Source organism: Dasypus novemcinctus, chromosome 12, assembly GCF_030445035.2.
Source record: "Dasypus novemcinctus isolate mDasNov1 chromosome 12, mDasNov1.1.hap2, whole genome shotgun sequence".
Classification (NCBI taxonomy): Eukaryota; Metazoa; Chordata; class Mammalia; order Cingulata; family Dasypodidae; genus Dasypus; species Dasypus novemcinctus.
This window is the reverse complement of record NC_080684.1, coordinates 83,546,416-83,568,259: the sequence shown is the minus strand read 5'-3', so window position 1 is coordinate 83,568,259 and position 21,844 is coordinate 83,546,416. Positions and strand designations below refer to the sequence as shown.

The following is a 21,844-nucleotide window of genomic DNA, read 5'->3' as shown; positions in this document are numbered from 1 at the left end:
CTCATGCTTCTCCACACTTTCACCACCCTGCAATAATGATGTTCATTTGCTCTAGCTAACAAAGGACACTCTTGCATCTGTACCATCAACCACAATTACCATCCACCTCTGGGTTTACTGTGCTATTCATTCCCTAGATTATTCTCCAGCATTCTGTCAATTGGCATTTGCATCCCTAGACTACCATTTTCAGCCACATTCCCATTTATAAACCAGTTGTTACTCCACATAATGTGTTACCATCAACTCTATATATTTCCACACTTTTACAGTAAAGCTAATTAAAACTTTTATGTACATTAAAAATTATTATTCATCTCAGTCCTCCTCTTATCTCCTTTAAGAATCTACCATCTACCACAAGGTCTTGAAGATATTTTCCTACATTTTCTTCTAGAAGCTTTATGGTTATTCCTTATATATTCATGTTTTTGATTCATTTTGAGTCAAGTTTTTGATAAGGTATAAGATAGGGTTCCTCTTTCCTTCCTTTGGCTATGGATATCCAGTTCTCTCAGATCCATTTATTGAATGGACTATTCTGCCTGAACTGGGTGGGTTTGACAAGCTAGTCAAAATTCACTTGACCATACATGTGAGGGTCTGTTTCTGAACCATCCATTTGGTTCCATGGTCTATATATCTGTATTTATGCCAGTACCATGCTGTTTCTATCACTGTAGCTAGATAATATGATTTAAAGTCTGGAAATGAGAGTCCTCCAACTTCATTTTCCTTTTTAAGATGTTTCCATCTATTCAGGACCACTTACCCTTCCAAATACATTTCATAATTGTGTTTTCCATTTATTTAAAAAATGCTGGTGGAATTTTTTTGGGGATTGCACTGAATCTGTATATCAATTTGAGTAGAATTAACATCTTAATGATATTTAATCTTCCGATCTGTGAACATGGAATGTTCTTCCAATTATTTAGGCCTTTTTAAATCTCTTTTAACATTGAGTTGCAGTTTTCTGAATACAAGTGCTTTACAACATTGGTTAAGTTTATTCCTGAATATTTGGGTTGTATCTGCAATATTTTATTTTCACCACTCTTTTGACAATATTAGTTACTTTTATTGATATAATCTTCATTTCTAGACTCCCTACCAGGCCTCTCTCTTCTGTCTTTTCTTTTCATGTGGTAGTACATCCTTTAATATTTCCTGCAAAGCCCATCTCTTGGCTACAAACTCTCTCCTTTTCTGTTTATCTGTGAATATTCTAAACTTGCCTTCATTTTCAAAAGACAGTCTTGCTGGATATAAGATTCTTGGCTGAAAGTTTTTCTTTTGTAGTATCTTAAATATATCATACCACTGCCTTCTTGCATCCATGGTTTCTGGTGAGAAATCAGCATTTAATCTTATTGGGTATACTGTATATGTTACGCGTTGCTTTTCTCTTGCTGCTTTCAGAACTCTCCTTGTCTTTGGCATTTGACATTCTGATTAGTATGTGTCTCAGAGTTGGTCTATTTGGATTTTTTTGAATGGGAACATATTGTGTTTCTTGGACATGGATATCTATTTCCTTCAGTAAGGTTGGGAGTTTTTCTACCATTATTTCTTCAAATATTCCTTCTACCCCTTTTCCCTTCTCTTCTCCTTCTGGGACACCCATGACACATATATTTGTACATCTCTTGCTCATGTTTAGTTCCCTGAGACTTTGTTCAAGCTTTTCCATTATTTTATTCATCTGTTGTTTTGTATGTTCACTTTCAGAGGCCATTTCTTCAAGCTCACCAATCCTTTCTTCTGCCTCCTCAAATCCGCTATTATGATTTCAATGTTTTTAAAATTCTATTGCACCTTTCATTCCCATCATATGTGCTATTTTTCTATATATGCTTTCAAATTCTTTGTGTTTATCCAATGTCTTCTTAATATCCTTAATCTCTTTAGCTGTCTCATTGAATTTATTAAGGAGATTTGTTTGAGTATCTATGATTAGTTGTCTCAACTCCTTTATATCATCTGGAGGCTTATCTTGTTCCTTTAACTGGGCCATATCTTCCTGTTCCTTGGTGTGGATTCTAATTTTTTGTTGGTCTCTTGGCACCTGGCTTACTAGAATATTTATTCTGGGTGCATTTTACTCTTTAGTTTAGGGCTTCCTGTCTTTTCTCCCTTGCTGGTTGTGTCGTAGGAACCAAGGATGTAGCTGGTGTTATAAATTGTGGAGGCTCAAACTGCCCTCATTGCCCCAGGGTCCAGTGAAGGTTCTCCCAACTTTTTCCTTTGTCAGGGGTAGGGACAGAGCCACAGCTGTGTGTAATAATCAGTCATGCAGGCCTTGACTGTAGTTGCCCAGAAGACTGATGAAGCTTCACGCCCCTTTCCCACCTGCCTGGGGTGGGGTGGACCTGCAGGTGTGGGCAGCAATCTCTGTCATGTGGTTCCAAAATGAATGCAGCTGCCCCAGTAGACTTTGGACTATTTGGTTTGTGCCAACTGAATGTACCTGCGTATATCTGGAGAGGCTTGTGCAGGTCCCACCAGCTTCCTTCCTGTCATAAATTGAGCTGAAGCCTTGGCTAGGACTGCACTCTGACTGGGTGAAAGAATCTGGTCCCTATCATCACTGTAACTTTCAGTCAGCCCTGCTTCTTCTCATGCTGGGGGCAGAGTCAAGGTGGTGTCCACCGGCCTCTTTCTGACTTGGACATGTACAAACTTCAGCTATTCTTAGGGTTATATTTTAGCAAACCAAATTTACTAATCTGTAGCTGAAGTTGGGGGCTAACCGTTTCTTCCTCCCCTGTCTTTGGGAGGTGGAGCTTTCAATTCCAGCTGTGGAATAGCTTCCCAGCTGTCTTGTGCCTCCAGTGGAGTATGGGCACTGGCCTCTGTGGTGTGGAGCACTCTACTTATGAGTCTACTCTGCACATGAGCAGTCTCCTCCTTCCATTCTTTCAAGGATGTTGCAAGATGTCCTTCTGGTCTCCTGGAGCCCCCCATATAGGTGCTTTAGATAGCTCTGGGTGATTACTAATTGCCCTGTAGCAGAAGCTATCTCTTGGAGCTCCTTACGCTGCCACCATCTTGCTGGTTATCTTCTCTTTGTTTTGTAATCTATTGTTGCACACTGTATATATTAATATTTTAAAGTGTTAACTTTGTGATTTAGTCTCTCAGCTGTTCCTTAGGTTTGTATCCAGCTATTTATATGACAGAGGTTTCTTTGAATGTGGCTAACAGAAACAAAATAATGCAAAAAACACCTTTCACATTCTTCGCAAATTGGCTATGCATTGGCTGGTGCTCTCCTTCAGAGTTTAACCCTGCTATGAAAGAGATCACTTTGAAACTAAAGTGAAGTACAGGGTTCTTTCTGTTATTTCTGTGCCTGAGTGTTGACCTGTGCTTATCCTTGCTTGTTGCATTAAGAATTCCCTTCTCTATGGGAATTTGTACGCTCCCTCTAATCCCTATCCATACTCTTTTGCATGTCTGAAAACAGGTAATCATTTGCCCCCAGGCCACTTTAACTTAATTGTTTCTTATACTGCTTTAGTAGTCCAGAGTCTGCTTCTGCTTGCAAGGCAAGTTCTGACAGGTGGAGCCATAGATGTTGGTAACAACATACAGGCACCCCAGTATGTCTATAGGGGTTGCTCTGCTTTCTCTAGAAGAGGGCCATGGACCCACAATACGAGCACAAACTGGGTCCTCAATACATTTTTCCAACCACTTTTAAAAGCATTTAAAGCTTTGTGTTCTTGGCTCATTACAACCCCTGTTACTGCAACCCTTTAACTGTTTTCCAGAATTCTGAGAAAGATGTCTCTGCCAGTTTTTGCTATTTGTAAAATATTCTGCATGAGAAAGGCACCCTAGAATATCTTATAAGACATTCTTTTAAGACTACTATCTTGGTCAGCTGGAAGTCCCATACTTAATTTTTGTAACTAGTCTCTGACTAAAGTATTGACTTATATTTAATCATGAATATTCTTTGACTTTTCGATCCATATATACTACTGATAGTTTTAAACCTTTATAGAAACACAGGGTAAACAACATATGAAAGCCTATTATATAGAGTTTTTATTGTTAATTCTCTTTTTTTTTTTTTTTGGCAGAGGGATAATGTTAAATCATTTCATTCAGTGCTATCAGCATGGATCATCTTTTCAAAGAAGTATAATCTGGTCCATACATTACATAATCAACTATAGCAGGTAGGATGAGGCAGGCTAAATAAGCTTAAGCATTGAAACCAGACAACCCCTCAGTAGGGAGTTTGGGTAGTACAGGGCCTTAGGGAACTGTCTGGGATTCAGGGACAGGACATTCAGGGACAGGAACAGGACATTTGCTAGGGAGCTTACAAAGACCAAGGTAGAGCACACAGTCCCAAGCATGCTACTATTATAAAAATTCAGACACAGAAATGATTCTAAGACCCAGGAACCATGCACTAGAAAAAGGTAAGCTCCATATTGCAAGAAAATGCAAAAACTGTTAACCAAATTTGAATCTAATTTTGCTAGATTAGATACGATGAAGTTTGAAAGGTGCCTCAAAAATTGTTGGGCCACAGCTTTTTCCATCTCTCTTGCCCGTTAACAGGCATTACCACCAAGGATATTTTGTCAGTGAACTTTTATATAAATATCAAAGTTTCCAATGGTAGGGGAAATAGAGTCTATAAAAGTTAGGAAGTTGACAGGGCTAGCTACTACCTAGTAACATATAGAGTTTCCTCATTCCCTAGTTGTAACAATAAATATCTTGTCATTGTCCTTTTTATTTATAATATAGTAAAATGAACACTAGATTTGTTTACACAAGACCTAGTCTGGAGTCTTGGTTCTTCCATTAACTAGTTCCTTAATATTCTAGAAGACACATAATTCTAAGCCTTAGTTTCTTGATAGGGATAATAGTAACATATTGCTGAGGTTGGGAGGGCTAAATGATTCGTTTTGCAGACACTACACTATACAAATCTAGTTGGTATTATTTCCACAATGATTTGATGATTTGTCTCTGTTATAGATTTTTGTTGTTGTTTTGTTTTGTTTGCTTGTTTTTGAGGTGCAGGGAGCCAGTGAATGAACCTGGGACCTAAGACCTTGTACATGGGAAACTGGCGCTCATCCCCTGAGCCACATTGGCTCCCCTGAGTTGGTTCCCCTGCCTGTTTTGCTTGTTGTTTGTTTTTGTTTTCCATTTCAGGAGGCACCAGGAACCAAACCTGGGACCTCCCATGTAGGAAGCTGGCACTCAACTGCTTGAGCCACATCCACTCCCTTGTTAAAGTTTTTGAATAGCATTGTTTCTGACTTTATTCATTCAACAGATGTTTTTTTAAGTGTGTACTTTGTGAATAAGATGGTCATGATCCTTGCCTGTATAGAGCTTTGAATTTAGTGGAGGATTCAGGCCTTAAAATAAATTGAAATATTTCATATAGTAATTTATTCAGCATACATTCAGAATCCTGCTATGATGCTAGACAAGTGCATCCTTAGAAATTCACCCCATTTACCTTATCAATTAATGGGATTATGTTTAAACTTGCCTTATTGATCCAGATCATGTTATTTGAATGATCTTACCATATGGCTCATAATGTGTTTAATGAAATTGCTCAGCATGTGAATTTTGAGACAATGTCAGCTTTTTAAAAAGAATTAATATATCCTATACCTACAGCATACTATGATTCCCTAATCAAATAAAGTTATGATGAAAATGAAATGACTTTATTTTGACCTGACATACTCTTAGTAACCTGATGTTAGCATTTGAAAGTGAATTAATTAGGAGAGAAACAAGACTGGTGGCGAGGAGGCTCTTTTGGAAGTTGTTAGAGCAATTCAGGTAAGATAGAATTAATAGTGATGTGGAGTAGAATGGTAGTTAGATGGAGAGAAATGGATGAAACTGAGATATAATTCAGTGATAAGTCACAGAATTTGATGATTGATTGGAAATGATATTGAGGAAGAATGAGAAGTGAAGGATGGCCCCCTGAGCTTTGAGTGAATGTGTGTATGGAAGTGCTATTTCCTGACTGGGAACAAAGGATAAGGCATGATTTGAGGAGAAGTAGATAAAATGTTTAAAGACTTTTTGGAAAAGTGAACATGAGAATAATCATGGATGTCTTGGAAAAGATGAATATGAGGAGAGAAATATCCTACCAGATAGTAAAATCGGTTTTAAGGCTAAAATAATCAGTGTGATTCTGATACTAGAACAGCCTGACATAAGGAACCAATTTTTAAAAACCTAGAAACAGATTAAACTATGTGGAAGCATATGGTATATATCTATTGTCACAGGAATTCTACTTCAAAGGAAATAATTGAACATGGAAACAAAAATATATGCAAAAGAATGTTCCTTTACAAGCAGAGAATTGCATTTCCATGGTTGACTCAATAAATTATGACTGTATGTATATTAGGACCTAACCCTAAAGTTATCATGTATTCATATATTTATTGTCATGAAAAATAATTCTCAGTACATTATTAGAGGTAAATAGACTAGAAAAAATTTGTATAACACCGTCATGTATTTATGAATAATATAAATTTATTATATATTATATAAAATTATATTTATATATAATATAAAACTCTATGAACCCTAGTCTTACTTTAGATGGGGAAATATAATGCCTTCCTCAATTTTCTACAGAATTTACTGGACATACAATCTCAATTTTCATGTCACCTCTTGCTGAAAATTCAGTCATGCAGAATTCTTGATTTCACACATTTTTCTTCTTTGTGACTCTTCTTGATTCTCTGCTACATGGCTGTTAGATTAGGCAACTGTGGGACGAGTTGCTACATGGTGCATAATAAGAATACAGACCCAGGCACAACAGATTTTCACAGGTGATCACTTTAATTCTTACACTTAGGAGAAAGTGTCAATGTCAATGAATTGTGGTATAGCTAAAAAGTGGACTCCTATGCTGCACTGAAAATAAATGAAACTCAGAAAGATAGTATTGATTGATTGCTCACAGAAGAATAAGAACTTTTCATACTATTTACATGAAGTTCAAAACATATGATATTGAACAATTTATTCTTTGTTGATACTTAACATATGTAGCTAAAATTTAGGAACAATCCCATGAATTATAAATACAAAGTTCAGAACAGTACTTTGGCCTGGTAGAGGAGGGAGAAAGAGGCCCTTGGAGGCATAAATAATTTAATGATAATGTCTGTCTCTTAAGCTGAGTGGTAAGCACATATGGATTCATTTAGTATTAATATTATTTTCATACCACTTTTTCTCTTTTGAAAGTACTGATGAGGAATTTTGTTGAATGTCTTACTTCTTGACTATATGAAATGTTTTCTTACAAAAACATAATTTCACTTTCTTTGTTTTACCATCTCCTTCCTTTGAGAACTCACCTTCCATAAAGAAACTGTTTATTACAGAGATGTCTATTCCAATGAGAAATTATTATACTCCCTTAGGAAGCAAAGGAGTGTGTACTTCATTAATGTTTGAAGTATTTTTTCTTTCCTTTGCATATACTCATGTCCACACACACACATTTACAGAGGAAACAGTCTAGGAGGATATACACCAAAATGTTAGCATTAATTATCTCAGTGTGCTGGGTTTCCATGTGATTTTTCCCTTCTTTATATTTTTAAATTTTTCTCTAATAAACACACATACTTCCTTTATTAAGGCACACTAACACATTCTGTGTGGTTAAATTCCAGAGTTTTCAAGGCCTTTAAAATCTTCAATAAACACAGTAAAATTCCATCTTAACCAAATTCATGAAGAATGGGTTGGGCTGAGTAATTTAGTTTTAGGATAAACTAGAGTTTAGGAAACTCTTTTTACATAGACTATTTACAATCGTATCATTAGAATTATTATGATTTCAGTTTTTCCATTTTGGATATTCAAGGTAATAAATAATAATAACCAAATTTTTAAAAATTTACATCTGAAAAAGGCACAAACATTTATTTTCCTAAATGGCATTTAGATTTGTTTGAAAGGATACTGCATATTATTCAGTAGATCAATAAATAGTTAATGAGCAGCTACTAGGTGGCAGGACCTGTATTAGATTCAGAGGATAGAGTGGTGAACAAGACAAAGTCCAGCCTTCCTAGAGTTCATAGTCACCTGACGTATTCACTGCATAATGTGTTTCATCCATAATTTCATTAATAGATAATTCTTCTGTTGGAAGACTTCCAGTAATGAGGAGTTCCTGCTGTTTCTTTCTAGTGCTATTTCTTAGTTAATTATTATATTAGTGCATTTTCATTTTAAAAGATAAGCAATATTTTTAATTGATAGAAAATTGCATTTTGTATTGATCCAGATTTGTCCTGTTTGACTTGTAAACATTGGTCTTTGTTCTGCCCTTAAGAGGTATACATCTACCACGAGAGCTACCTTCCCCAAACCACCTTTGATAGCTTTTCAAATGTGTTTAGAAAACTATTATATGGCTGTAAGTCACTGCAGGTCCTTTCATCATTTTTTCTGTGACATGGTTTTTAAATCACATACCATGCTGATTGCTTTCCTCTGGATGCTTTCAACTTTGTCACCCTTTGTTGTTAAAAATAAATTACTCCCAATTTCCCTCCTGCAATAGAGTAGAATGAACATAATTGACTCTTTGATGTTTGAGGGTCTGATATAGTCTGAAAGCAATTACACTGACCTTGAATATATTCTGCAGTACTGTAAATATCATTATATAAAACATAGGAACTTGTACTAAATTGTTGCCAATGCTTGGATATATCTTGAAGGATTTTTTTGAAAATATGAGCTTATTATCTTATTTGTCTTTTTCTCTTGATAGTGGATTATACATTATAAAGGTAACACACATCAAAAGCAAAACATGATTAATTGTGAAATTCATCAGGCAGATAATTTCTTCTTCAGGCAGTGAATGTCCTGAGAGCAAAGTTATGTCTTACTATTTTTTAAAAATCCCCAGCACTTATCACAATCCTAGATATATAATAAATGCCCAATAAATATTTGTTGACCAATTAATATCTTACATATCAGAAATTAGGATCTTGTCAAATTAAATAAAATCCAATTTTAGAATATATTGAAGAATCAACAAGATAGAATTGGATCTAAATGTTATGCTAACCAGAAAAGAGCAACCTTAGTATATTTCTTGACAGTATTCACAAAGAAAAATACTAGTGTATTGCATGGGAATATTTTAATTCCAAATGAAAGAAAACCCAATTAGCAATAGCTCAAATTATAAAAATTTTATTATTTATTTTAGAAGTAACCCTAGGGCTATTTTAATGTCTTAATGATATCATCAGGGTCCCAGGCTCTTTTTATTCTTCTGTCACCATTCTCAGCCTGTTGCCTGTTTGATATTAGACTTATTGCCTTATAGGTCACAAGATGCTTGGCCTAGCTCCAGGTATTAAAACTTCATCCAGAGAGAGGAACCTAGGAATATCCAGGCTCTGAATGAGCCTCCTTGCATGCCTCACTGATAGAAAAAAATGTTTTTCTAGGAGCCTTCCATCAAACTTCCCTTTATATTTAACTGACCAAAAGTGAGTGAGACACATGGTTTTTACTAGGAGGTAGGCAAAAGAGTGGTGTCTTGGGAATAAATATTGATTAGCTAATTTATGCAACAACTAGAAAATAGACACATATTACAAAAAGAGGTCACAAGGGAAGACCTATACAAGGTTCAGTGTTAAATTTAGGGAAACCAAATTATAAAAATACTTTATTAGTTTACATTTCCTAGTTTTTGTATATCAAACAAGGTTGTGTCATTATCACAAAGCTGTCTTTTTATTTTTTTATTTTTTCCTTTTCTTTTCAGGAGTCCTATCCAAAGAAGAGGAATTACACTATGGAAATGGTACCATCTGCTTCTCTGGATACATTTCCTTCAGAAAATGAGAACTTTCTGTGTGATCTCATGGACACAGCAGTTACAAAGAAGCCTTGCTCCTTAGAAATTGCAATGGCACCTACCTCAAGAACTGGTAATATATGTGCATATATATATATATGAGTTTATATATATGTATAAACTCACAATTGGACCAGTTTACTTTCATGCTTGTTTATGTGATGATGCATCATTACTGTTTTGATTTCTCACTATATTGTGAAAACCAAGGACCCCAATTTAATTACAATAATCCATTTTTGCTGTATGAAGTGAATCCAGGTAAGTCAGAGTTTTTCATTTCAAGTTTCTTCTGGAAGTTTTATGGCTCTTGCTTTTATTTTTAGGTTGTTGATCCATTTTGAGTTAATTTTTGGATAAGGTGTGAGATAGAGGTCCTCTTCCCTTCTTTTGGCTGTAGATATCCAGTTCTTTCAGCACCGTTTTGTTGAATGGACTGTTCTGCCCCAGCTGTGTGGGTTTGATAGGCTAGTCAAAAATCACTTGACCATACATGTGAGGGTCTGTTTTTGATCCATCAGTTTGGTTCCATTGTTCTATGTATCCGTCTTTATGCCAGTACCATGCTGTTTTTACCACTATAACTTGGTCGTATGATTATAGTCCAGAGATGAGGGTTCGCTTTTCCTTTTATGATGTTTCTGGCTATTCAGGACCCCTTACCCTTCCAAATAAATTTGCTAATTGTGTTTTCAATTTTTTTTTAAATGCCGGTGGAATTTTTAAAATGCTGGTGAATTTTATCAGGGTTGAATTGAATCTGTATATCAGTTTGACTAGAATTGACATCTTAATGATGAGCATGGAATGTTCTTCCAGTTATTTAGGCCTTTTTAAATTTCTTTTAACTTTGGGTTGCAGTTTTCTGAATACAAGTGCTTTGCATTGTTGATTAAGTTTATTCCTGTGTACTTGAGTTTTATCTGTCATATTTTATTTTCACCACTCTTTTGACACTTTTAGTTACTTTTATTGATATAATATTCATTTCTAGACTCTCTTCCAGGCCCCTCTCTCCTGTCTTTTCTTTTCAGGCTCTAGTACACCCTTTAGTATTTCCTGAAAATCTGGTCTCTTGCTTAGAAATTCTCTCAGTTTCTGTTTATCTGTGAATATTCTAATCTTGCCCTCATTTTTGAAAGACATACTTGCTGGATATAAAATTCTTGGCTGGAAGTTTTTCTCTTGTAGTATCTTAAATATATCAGACCACTGTCTTCTTGCCTCCATGGTTTCTGATGAGAAATCAGCACTTAATCTTATTGGATATCCCTTATATGTTATGCATTGCTTTTCTCTTGCTGCTCTCAGAATTCTCTCTTTGTCTTTGGCCTTTGGCATGCTGATGAGTATGTGTCTTGAAGTTGGTCTATTTGGATTTTTTCAGATGGGAGTATGTTGTGCTTCTTGGACAGGGATATCTATGTCCTTCAATAGGGTTGGGAAATTTTCTAACATTATTTCTTTAAATATTCCTTCTGCCCCCTTTCCCTTCTCTTCTCCTGGGACTCCCATGACATGGATATTTGCATGACTTTTGCTGTCATTGCTGAGACCTTGTTCAATTTTTTCCATTATTTTCTTTATCTGTTCTTTTGTATATTCACTTTCAGAGGCCATTTTTTGAAGCTCACCAATCCTTTCTTCTGCCTCCTCAAATCTGCTATTATATGATTCCAATGTTATTTTAAATTTCATTTATTTTGCCTTTCATTCCCATGAAATCTCCTATTTTTCTCTGTATGCTTTCAAATTCTTCTTTGTGCCCACCCAGTGTCTTCTTAATTTCCTTAATCTCTTTAGCCATCTCATTGAATTTATTAAGACTTGTTTGAACATCTATGATTAGTTGTCGCAACTCCTTTATGTCATTTGGAGGCTTGTCTTGTTCCTTTAACTGGGCCATATCTTCCTGTTTCTTGGTGTGGATTGTAATTTTTTGTTGGTGTCTTGGCATCTGGCTTACTAGAGTATTTATTTTGGGTGCAGTTTTTCTCTTTAGTTTAGGGCTTCCTACCCTTTCTCCCTTGCTGGTTGTGCAGTAGGAGCCAAGGATGTAAGTTGTACTATAAACTGTGGAGGCTCAAGTTGCGTTCATTGCCCCGGGGACAGATGAGGGTCTCCCAACTTTCTCCTTTCCCAGAGGTAGGGACAGAGTCACAGTTGTGTGAAATAATCCAAGTCATGCAGGCTTATACTGTAGTTGCCCAGAGAGACTGATGAAACTTCACGCCCCTTTCTCCCCTGCCTGGGGCATGGATAGCTGCAGGTGTGGGCAGAAATCTATGCAGTACAGGTCCAAGATGACCGCAGTTGTCCCAGTAGACCTTTAATTATTCAGCTTGTGCCAGCCAAAGGTACCCTCAGTTACCTGGATAGACATGCTGAGCTACCAGCCTCCTCCTTGCTAAAGGTGGGACTGAAGCCTAGGCTAGGGCTGCAGGCGGATTCGGGTGAAAGAAACCGGTTCCTACCATCACTGTGATATTTGGTCAGCCCTGCTCCCCTCAAGTTGGGGGTGGGGTCAAAACGGAGGCCACCGGCCTTTTTCAGACTTAGACAAATTCACGCCCCAGCTGTTCCTAGGGTTATTCTTTAGCCATCCGAGTCTACCAATCAGTAACTGAAATCAGCAGCCAACCATCTCCTCCTCCCCTGTTTTGGGGAAATGCAGCTTCCAATTCCAGTCATAGAACAGTTCCTGGGGCAGCTTGTGCCACCAGAGTAGGACAATCACTGACCTCCACTGCTTGGCCGGCAATTTCCCGGAGAGGCTGGCGCAGGTATGTCCCTGCAGCTTCCTCCCTGTTGGAGATGGCACTGGGTCTTAGGCTAGACCTGCAATCTGACATGGATGGAAAGAAGCTGGTCTCCACCAGCCCTGAGATTTTCAGTCCCCCCCACTTCCCTTTGTACCAGGTGTAGAGTTAAGATGGTGGCTCCTGGCCTCTTTCTGATTTGGACAGGCTCAAACTTTAGCTGTTCTCAGGATTATACTTTAGCATGCTGAATTTTACTCATCAGTAGCTGAAGCTGGTGTCCAACCATCTCTTCTTCCCCCATATTTGGGAAGTGGAGCTTTCAATTCCAGCTGCAGAATAGCTCCCAAGGTGGCTTGTGCCTCTGGTGCCAGATGGGCACTGGCCTCCGGTATGTGGAACGCTGTACTTATGAATCTTCTCTGCAGATGGGCAGCCTCCTCCTTCTATTCCTTCAGATGTTGCAGAATGCCCTTCTGGCCTCCTGAGGCCCCCAAACAGGTGCTTCAGCTAGCTCCAGATAGCTCTGGGTATTTGCTAACTGTCCTGTAGCAGGAGCTGACTCTAGGAGTTCCTTACTCCACCACCATCTTGCTTTGTCTATTCTGCATCACTTTTTATAATCTAACTCTGAAAGATCATCATTTGTACTATAATCTCTAGTCTGCTCATATTCAAGAGGATAGAACGTAGATCATACCTCTTGATTGAAAGAGTGTTAAAGTCACTTTGTAAGGCGAGTTATAGGATGGGAGATTCTTTTGCTGTCATTTTTGGGAAATACAATCTTCTCTTTGGGCCTAACAGTTCACATTAATTTCACATGCAAATTATACTCATCACCTCCTTCAAGTTTTGAAAATATCAGCCATTACAACATCAAAATCAAGGATCTCTTTACCTAAATCAGGATCAGGATCCTTGGTGCAGTTCTTATGGTACAGGAACTTGAATACCTTTGCACTTTGCAATTATCACCTCTGCACTAAAAGACAAGTACACATTTCCTACATGTCCAAAATCTAGTGATGGGACAGGCAAAGGATAAACACAGTGGTGCTTCTGTTCAAGAACAGGTCAAACAGGGATAACACAGTAGTCACTGGTCTGTTGCAATTCTGAATCTAGTTAGGCAAAAGTTACCAGTTCCATGATTAAGAAGTTAGTCTTATGGGCTATGAGTTGTACTCTGTGGTTCTTGGCTCCATCCCTGAGCCTTGGTTCAACCCATGTGTCTTTCTTCCTTTTCTATAAAAAGTAGCCAATGTTTGAAACTGAGCATCTTTCTTACCTGCTTTCTCTCTGAAAAAGAGTAGGGGTTCAAAGACATTTTAATTTTGTAACTGTCTCTGTTCCTTCCAGTCTAAGTTATAGAATTTCTCGAAAAACTTTATGAGCTTTTAATGTTTCCATTATAATCCAATCCAGTAGACAAAAAGTTTATATTTCAGATATGCCCTTCTCTACCTTGAGACTCCTGGGGGGCAATAGAAATCCTATTATTTAACAGAGAGGATCAATGAGGCATGCCCTTAAAAACCTCGGAGAGCCTTTTGTCTGGCTTAAAGATTCTGTGAAGCACCACCTTAGATATTTCTTGGGTCTTAACAATTGATTTTTTACTCCTATCTAAAAATTTTTCTCAAGTGCAGTTTTTTAATTAGAGAAGCTGTAGATTTACAAAAAAATCATGCAGAAAATACCAAGTTTCCATATAACTCCTCATATATAGTTTTCCATATTATTAATATTTTCAATGTATGAAGAAATATTATTATAATTATATTGTTAATTATAGTCCATAGTTTACATTAGGGTTCACTATTAGTGTTGTACAGTTCTAAGGAGGTTTTAAATTTTTTATTCTAGGAACATAGATACAACCTAAAATTTCCCCCATTTAACTATATTCAAATATATTCAGTGCTGCAAATTATACTCACAATATTGTGCTAACGTAAGCAACATCTAACATCAAAACTTTCCCATATCCCTAAGCAGAAAATCTGTAACAATTAAGCATTAATTCCCCATTCCCTAGTCCCTCCTAGGCCTCTGGTAAATTGTATTCTAGTTTCTGACTATGAATTTGCTTCTGCTAAGTATTTTGTGTTGGTGAAATTATTCCATTTTTGTTTGGGTGGGACTAATTTCACTCAACACGATGTCTTCAAGGTTCATCTATGTTGTCTCAGGCCTTAGAACTTCATTCCATTTTACAGCTATATAATATTCCATTGCATGTATATACTACATTGTTTATGTTTTCATCTTTTGATGGACACTTGAGTTGATTTCATTTTTTGGCAATTGTGAAGACTGCCACTGTGAACATTGGTAGGTAAATATCTGTTTGAAGCCCTGCTTTCAATTCTTTTGGATATATTCCTAGAAGTAGGATTGCCAGGGCATATGGCAATATTATACTTACCTTTCTGAGGAACTCCCAAATTGTTTTCCACAGTGGCTGCACCATTTTACATTCCCACCAGCCATAAGTGAGTGTTCTATTTCTCCACATCTTCTCCAACTTGTTTTCCGATTGTTTGAATAGTAGCCATTCCAGTGGGTTTGAAATGTATCTCACTGTGGTTTTGATTTGCATTTTCCCAATAGCTAGTGTTGTTGAACATGTTTACATGTGCATTTTGCTATTTGTACATCTTCTCTGGAAAATTGTCTATTCAAATTTTTACCCATTTTTAATTGGGTTGTTTGTACTTTTGTTGTTGAATTGTAAGATTTCTTTATATATTCTGGATATTCAAACCTTATTGGATATGTGTTTTCTAGATATTTTCATCCATTCTGTAGCTTGTCTTTATATTTTTCTTGATGAAGTCCTTTGATGCACAAAATTTTTAATTTTGGTGGAATTCCATTTATCTATTTTTTCTTCTGTGCCTTTGCTATAACATATAAGAAATCATTATTAACACAATGTCCTAAACCAGCTACCCTATGTTTTCCTCTAAGAGTTCTATAGTTTTGGCACTTGTATTTAGGTCTTTGGCCCATTTTGAGTGAATTTTGTATATAATGTAAGGTAGGGGTCCACCATCATTCTTTTCATATGGATATCCAGATTAGTCAGCCCCATTTGTTAAAGAAACTATTATTTACCCATTGAGCTTAACAGCCTTGTCAAAAATCACTTGACTATAGATGTGAATTTCTGAGTTATTGATCCTGTTCCATTGGTCAATGTGTCTGTCTTTATGCCAGTACCATGCTGTTTTTTTTTTACCACTGTAGCTAAGTAATATGCTTTAAAATCTAGAACTGAGAGTCCTCCAACTTTGTTCTTCCTTCTTGAGATCTTTTTGTCTATTCGGGGCCTTACCCTTCCAAATAAATTTGATAATTGGGCTTTCCATTTTTGTAAAAAAAGGCTGTTGGAATTTTTATTGGGATTGTGTTGAATCTGTAAATCAGTTTGGGTAGAATTGACATCCTAACAATATTTAGTCTTCTAATCCATGAACACGGCATGTCTTTCAGTTTCTTTCAGCAATGTTTTGTAGTTTTCTGAATATAGGTCCTTTATGGCCTCGGTTAAGTTTATTCCTAAATATTTTATATTTCCTTAATTTTATTTCTAAATATGTCATATTAAGTAATTATTTATCCTCTTTCTGTATGCCCTATTCTTTATTGAAAGTGCTGTATTGAAAACTACTACATTTAATGTAGAACCACCCATTTCTTTCTTCAAATCTTTCAAAATTTACTTCATATATTTTGTGGCTCTGCTGTTAGGTGCATATGTATTTTTATGTTTCCTTGTTGAACTGACTCCTTTATGAGTATATCATGTTCTTTTTTTCCCTTGTAGGAGTTTTTTTTACCTAAATTCTGGTTTGTTTTTTTTTGTATCAGTACAAGTATGCCAGCTCTCTTTTGGTTACTATTTGGATTATATTTGTTCCATCCTTTCATTTTCACTCTACTTGTGTCTTTGAATTTAAGATGAATCTCTTATAAATAGCATATAGTTGGGTCATACTTTTTTTATCCATTCTGCCAATCTGTGCCTTTTGCCTGGAGAGGTTAGTCCATGTACATTTAAAGTAACTACTGATAAAAATTACTTTCTTCCGCTACTTTTCTTTTTGGTCATATACCTTTTAGGTTCCTCAATTCTTCCATTAATGCCTACTTTCATATTTATTTGATTTTTTAGAGTACGATTTTAAGATCCTTCTCATTTCTTTCTGTATATATTTGTCAATTATTTTTTCATAGTTATCATGGAGTTACATTTAGCATTCTAAATCTGTAATGATCAGTTTTTATTTGATACACCTTAACTTCATTAAAATATACATTAATGATTTCTCTATCCCTTCATCTCCTGTTTGTTGTTGTACTTGTTCAGATTATATTTTTATACATTGTATAATCCAAACCATAGATTTATCTTTATTTTTATGCATTTGCACTTTAGAACCTATAAGAACTAAAATGTGGAGTTATATCCTAAAAAATATAATACAATAATACTGGCATTTGTAATTGTCCGTATTGTTACCTTTACAAGAGATCTTTATTTCTTTATGCCACTTGCATCCATTGTCTAGTGTCTTCTCCTTTCAATCTGAGCAATTTCCTTTATCATTACTTATAAGATAGGTATAGTAGTAATTGACATTTTCAGCTTTTTTATTTGGAACTATTTTAATCTGTCCTTCATTTATTTTTTATTTTTTTATTTTTATTTTTAATATTACATTTAAAAATATGAGGTCCCCATATAGCCTCCATCCCCCCCAGACCACTCCTCCCACATCAGTAATGTCTTTCATTATCATGGCCCATTCATTGCATTTGGTGAATACATTTTGGAGCACTGCTGCACCACATGGATAGTGTTTTACATTGTAGTTTACACTCTCACCCAGTCCACCCAGTGGGCCATGGCAGGACCTACAATGTCCAGCAACTGTCCCTGCAGTACCACCAAAGACAACTCCAAGTCCTGAAAATGCCCCCACATCATATCTCTTCTTTCCTCTCCCTACCCTCAGCAGCTACCATGGCCACTTTCTCCACATTAATGCTACATTTTCTTCCATTACTAATCACAATAGTTCCAGAATAGAATATCAATAAGTCCACTCTAATCCATACTCTATTCCTCCATCCTGTGGACCCTGGCATGGTTGTGTCCACTCCACCTCTATATTGAGAGGGGGCTGAGATTCCACATGGATGGTGGATGGTATTCCCCTGCTTGCAGTTGTAGGCACTCTTGGCTCCCTGGTATGGTGGTTGACCTTCTTCACCTCCCTATTAGCTGGCTGGAGTAAGTTCATTAAACCAGAGGGTAAGAGTTGCAGGTCTGTTGAGGTTCAGGGCCTGGCTATCACATGTACAGTCCAGAGATTCATGTCCCTGAGCATACACCAAACCCCAGTGCCAACCACAGATCCAGTAAAAGTAACAGGAGAAGCTTGTGAACAAACATCTGAGTTCAACTCCATCACACTCAGGAACACAAACTCCAAAGTAGGGCCCGCTGACATGGCACTGAACTCCAGAGCCATCTGCCATGACCATAGAACCTGTGGGTCTCTGTAGCCCTCAGAAGAATCAATACCTGGGCTGGGCTGGTATCTACTTTGGCTTCTCTGGGACCCTGCTGAGGCATGCATAAGAGTGACCCCTCTGATGACCTCCCAACTCTTTTGGAGACTCATAGCCATATATACTCTTTTGTCCTTTCCATTTCCCCCTTTTATTCAAGATCAAAAAGCATTTTTGACACCTGACATTACATGTAGGCTGAGACATTCTGCTGGTCTGAGTTGAACCTTTTATTCAAGGTCATTTTCTAGTTACATCATCAGCTGGTACTTGGTAGTAATCCTGCAGCACCAGGGAGGCTCATCCCTGGGAGTCATGTCCCATGCTGAGTTTGACTTTGAGAATGGCCACATTTAAGCAACATGGAGGCTCTTAGGAGGTAATTCTTAGGTACCCTGCAGCTCTAGGCCTAGTTCTTATTTCAGGCACACAGGCTCACAAGCATAGTCATTAGTATCAAGGGCTCATTGTTGAACCATCCTTTTTTGTTGGTCTTAGCCATTGCACTTGCAGGATTGGTGCTGTTCCATTGGGGAATGTGATAGAACCCTCCCCGCCTCCCACCCCTGGCTAGGAACTCAGCACTCCCTCAGTTGTCCTTTTTAACTGTAACCAAACATTTTTATGTACCCTGTATACATGCCCTGGAGAACTCCCTTCCAATCATGTGCCCCCTATCAATAATATCCCACACCAGTACTCCTCCCCTGCCATAGTTGCACCTCTCTGTGATCCAAAACTTCTTCAAAAATGAAACCTAATATATTGCCAGGTTCCATTAATAGTAAAATGGAATATAGTGATGGGTTTAAAGGTTAGATATAGAATACATACTAATTCAGAAAAATTAAAGTAAAAATAAATTGGGATATCAGAAAATTAAAAAATGAAAAGGCTTTGTTTTTGATGTTTTGCCTTTTATCACTGCTATAAGTGTTGCCCTGTATGTACAGTGGCAAGGCAATTTCTTCCACTTCTTTCTCAGTGTTTACAACCTTTTATTTCTTTTCTCTTTTTTCTAATTATTGTTTGTCTTCACAAATGTTTTAGACCACAGTAATTCATATATACAATGTATGTTACTCCCACATATCCAGCATTGAACACTTTGTCCCTTCCCTAGCAATGATCTTTTTACATGCTCATATTATATTTACTGCAACTGATGTACAGATATTGAGACAATAGCTTTCAAACATGGTTACACTTGGGTTTATATTATGGTTTACATTTTAGCCTATGGGCTTCTGTACATTTTTGGTGTACTTTAATGTGTCCTATATCCATCTCTGCATAATCTTGTGGAACACTTCCATTGCCCCACAGTTACACTGATTCCATCTATTCAATATCTCTTCCCCCCTCCACTCAGGGCCCACAGTAACAATCAATCTTCATTACTTGAAGGACCATATTCAGAGATATTTACAACGATGTTGAGTGCTTGACATACTCGACTACCTTAACCCACTGGGAGCCACCAATTCTCTCAAGAGATCTAATTCCCTCTATTTGAGAACATCAGTCCTCCCTAGAATGTGGGTATACCTTCACTGTCATTGTATGGGTCTCCATCCAATGATATACCCCACTATGACAAAATGAGCACTCACACACTCCCTAGAAGCCTGCCCTGTGTCAAACTCTCCCCTTTAAGTATCTTAAACAGATAACCTTCCTTAATATATTTTCAAAAAAGTTTTCTCAACATTATACTTTCAACCACATACCTGACAATCTCCTATGTTCAAATGTTCCCCTCACCTTCCCCGTTTCTTGAGCCATCTTACCCATCCTCCCATCCCTATCTTCCCTCAAGCCTGCAAATCCCCACCCAAAGGTATCCCTATGCCCCCATTTTATCCTTTCCCTGTACAAATACTTACCTCCAGCTTATCATAGATTTCACCCAGGTAGGTGTCAGCTCGCAACCTTCCTCAACCCCCCAAATTCCTTTAAGCCTATCATCCAGTCTCTAGCTTTCTGAGACAGCTTGGTTTACTTATTTCATATCAGTGTGCCCTTCATTTTTGAAAGATTGTCTTTCAAGCTATAAAATTCTTGTTTGGCTGTTGTTTTCTTTTAATACTGTAAATATTTCATGTCACTTTCTTGCCTCCATGGTTTGTGATAAGAAATTGGCACTTTCTCAAAGGGAGTCTTGGGACTCCCTTGTACATAATTGTTGCTTTCTCTTACAGCATTCAGAACTCTCTCCTTGTCCTTGGCATTGGACCTTTTGACTAATGTGTGTCTGGGTATGGTTCTCTTCTTGTTTATCCTATGTGTAGTTTGTTGGAGTTTTTGAATGTGCTTATTGATGTCTTTCACTATATTTGGGAAGTTTTCTGCCATTATTTTTTTGCATATTTCTTCTGTCCCCTTTTCTCTTTCTTCTCCATCTAAGACTCCAATAATGCATGTATTAATATGTTTAATGGTATTCTACAGGACTCAGACTATGTTCACTTTTTTCCATTTTTAAAAAATCTCTGATCTTCAGAATCATTTCATTTGTCTTGCCATCATGTTTACTGATTCTTTGGTCTGCCAGCTCTATTCTTCTGTTAAAATGTCCCAGAGAATTTTTGATTTCAGTTATTGCGGTCTTCAATTCCAGTATTACTGATTGGTTCCTTTTAAAATTTTCTGTCTATTGAGATTCTAATATTGTTTGTTCATTGTTTTCCTGATATCCTTTAGTTTTTTTCTGTGCCTTTCTTTATCTGCTTGTGTATATTGGATCACTTTTAAAAGATTTTTTACAGTGCCCTAAATACTGGTCTTCTTTGATGGATTCTGGATTTTTACCCTTTGGACAGGCTATCATTTCCAGCTTTTTTTGATTGCCTTTATCTATTGCATACATTACATTTTAATATTCTAAAGAGTTAGTTATGGGATGTTGTTCCAAGCTGTCTGTCCTTAAATTTGTGTCTAGCAAGTGATATGACATAAATTTTCATGAATGCCAGGAGCTAATAAAAGCAAAGCAACAATGGGGGAAAAAGCACTTTTACAAACCTTGCAAATTGGCTTTTCATTGGCTGGTGCTGTCCTTCAGAGTGTAGCCCTCCTATCAAGATCAGCATGAAGTGAATATAAAGTCTAGGTTTCTCTCCATTTTTTTTTTTATTTAAAAAAACTTACAGAAGTTGTGAGTTTATGAAACAATCATGCTCATGTGTAGAATTCCCATACCGTTCACCAACACACAACATACAAATATCCCTTTGGAATATTTGTTACATATTATGAGATAGTATCATCAGGCAATTACCACTAATATGGTCCACTGTGTATATCTGGCATATTTTTTCCATACCCCTTGTATTAGTCAGCTAAAGGGGTGCTGATGCAAAATACCAGAAATTGGTTGGTTTTTATGAAGTATATTATTTGGGTGTAGAAGCTTACAGTTACCAGGCCATAAAACGTAAGTTACTTCCCTCACCAAAGCCTTTTCCCATGTGTTGGAGCAAGATGGCTGCTGACATCTGCCAGGGTTCAGGCCACCTGGGTTTCTTTCTCCCCAGGACTTGCTTCTCTCAAGGTT

The 21,844-nt window shown here is 37.0% G+C and overlaps 1 protein-coding gene across 9 annotated transcripts in view; it reads left to right on the top strand.

Annotated features, from left to right (window-relative positions):
* ANKS1B (ankyrin repeat and sterile alpha motif domain containing 1B) overlaps positions 1-21,844 on the top strand; it is a 1,292,741-nt gene that overhangs the window by 494,283 nt on the left and 776,614 nt on the right. For all 9 annotated transcript variants that reach the window (XM_058308590.2, XM_058308586.2, XM_058308588.2 and 6 more), the window contains exon 10: positions 9,851-10,016. In XM_058308590.2, the coding sequence (XP_058164573.1) occupies positions 9,851-10,016 (166 nt within the window). The remainder of the gene's footprint in view (positions 1-9,850; positions 10,017-21,844) is intronic.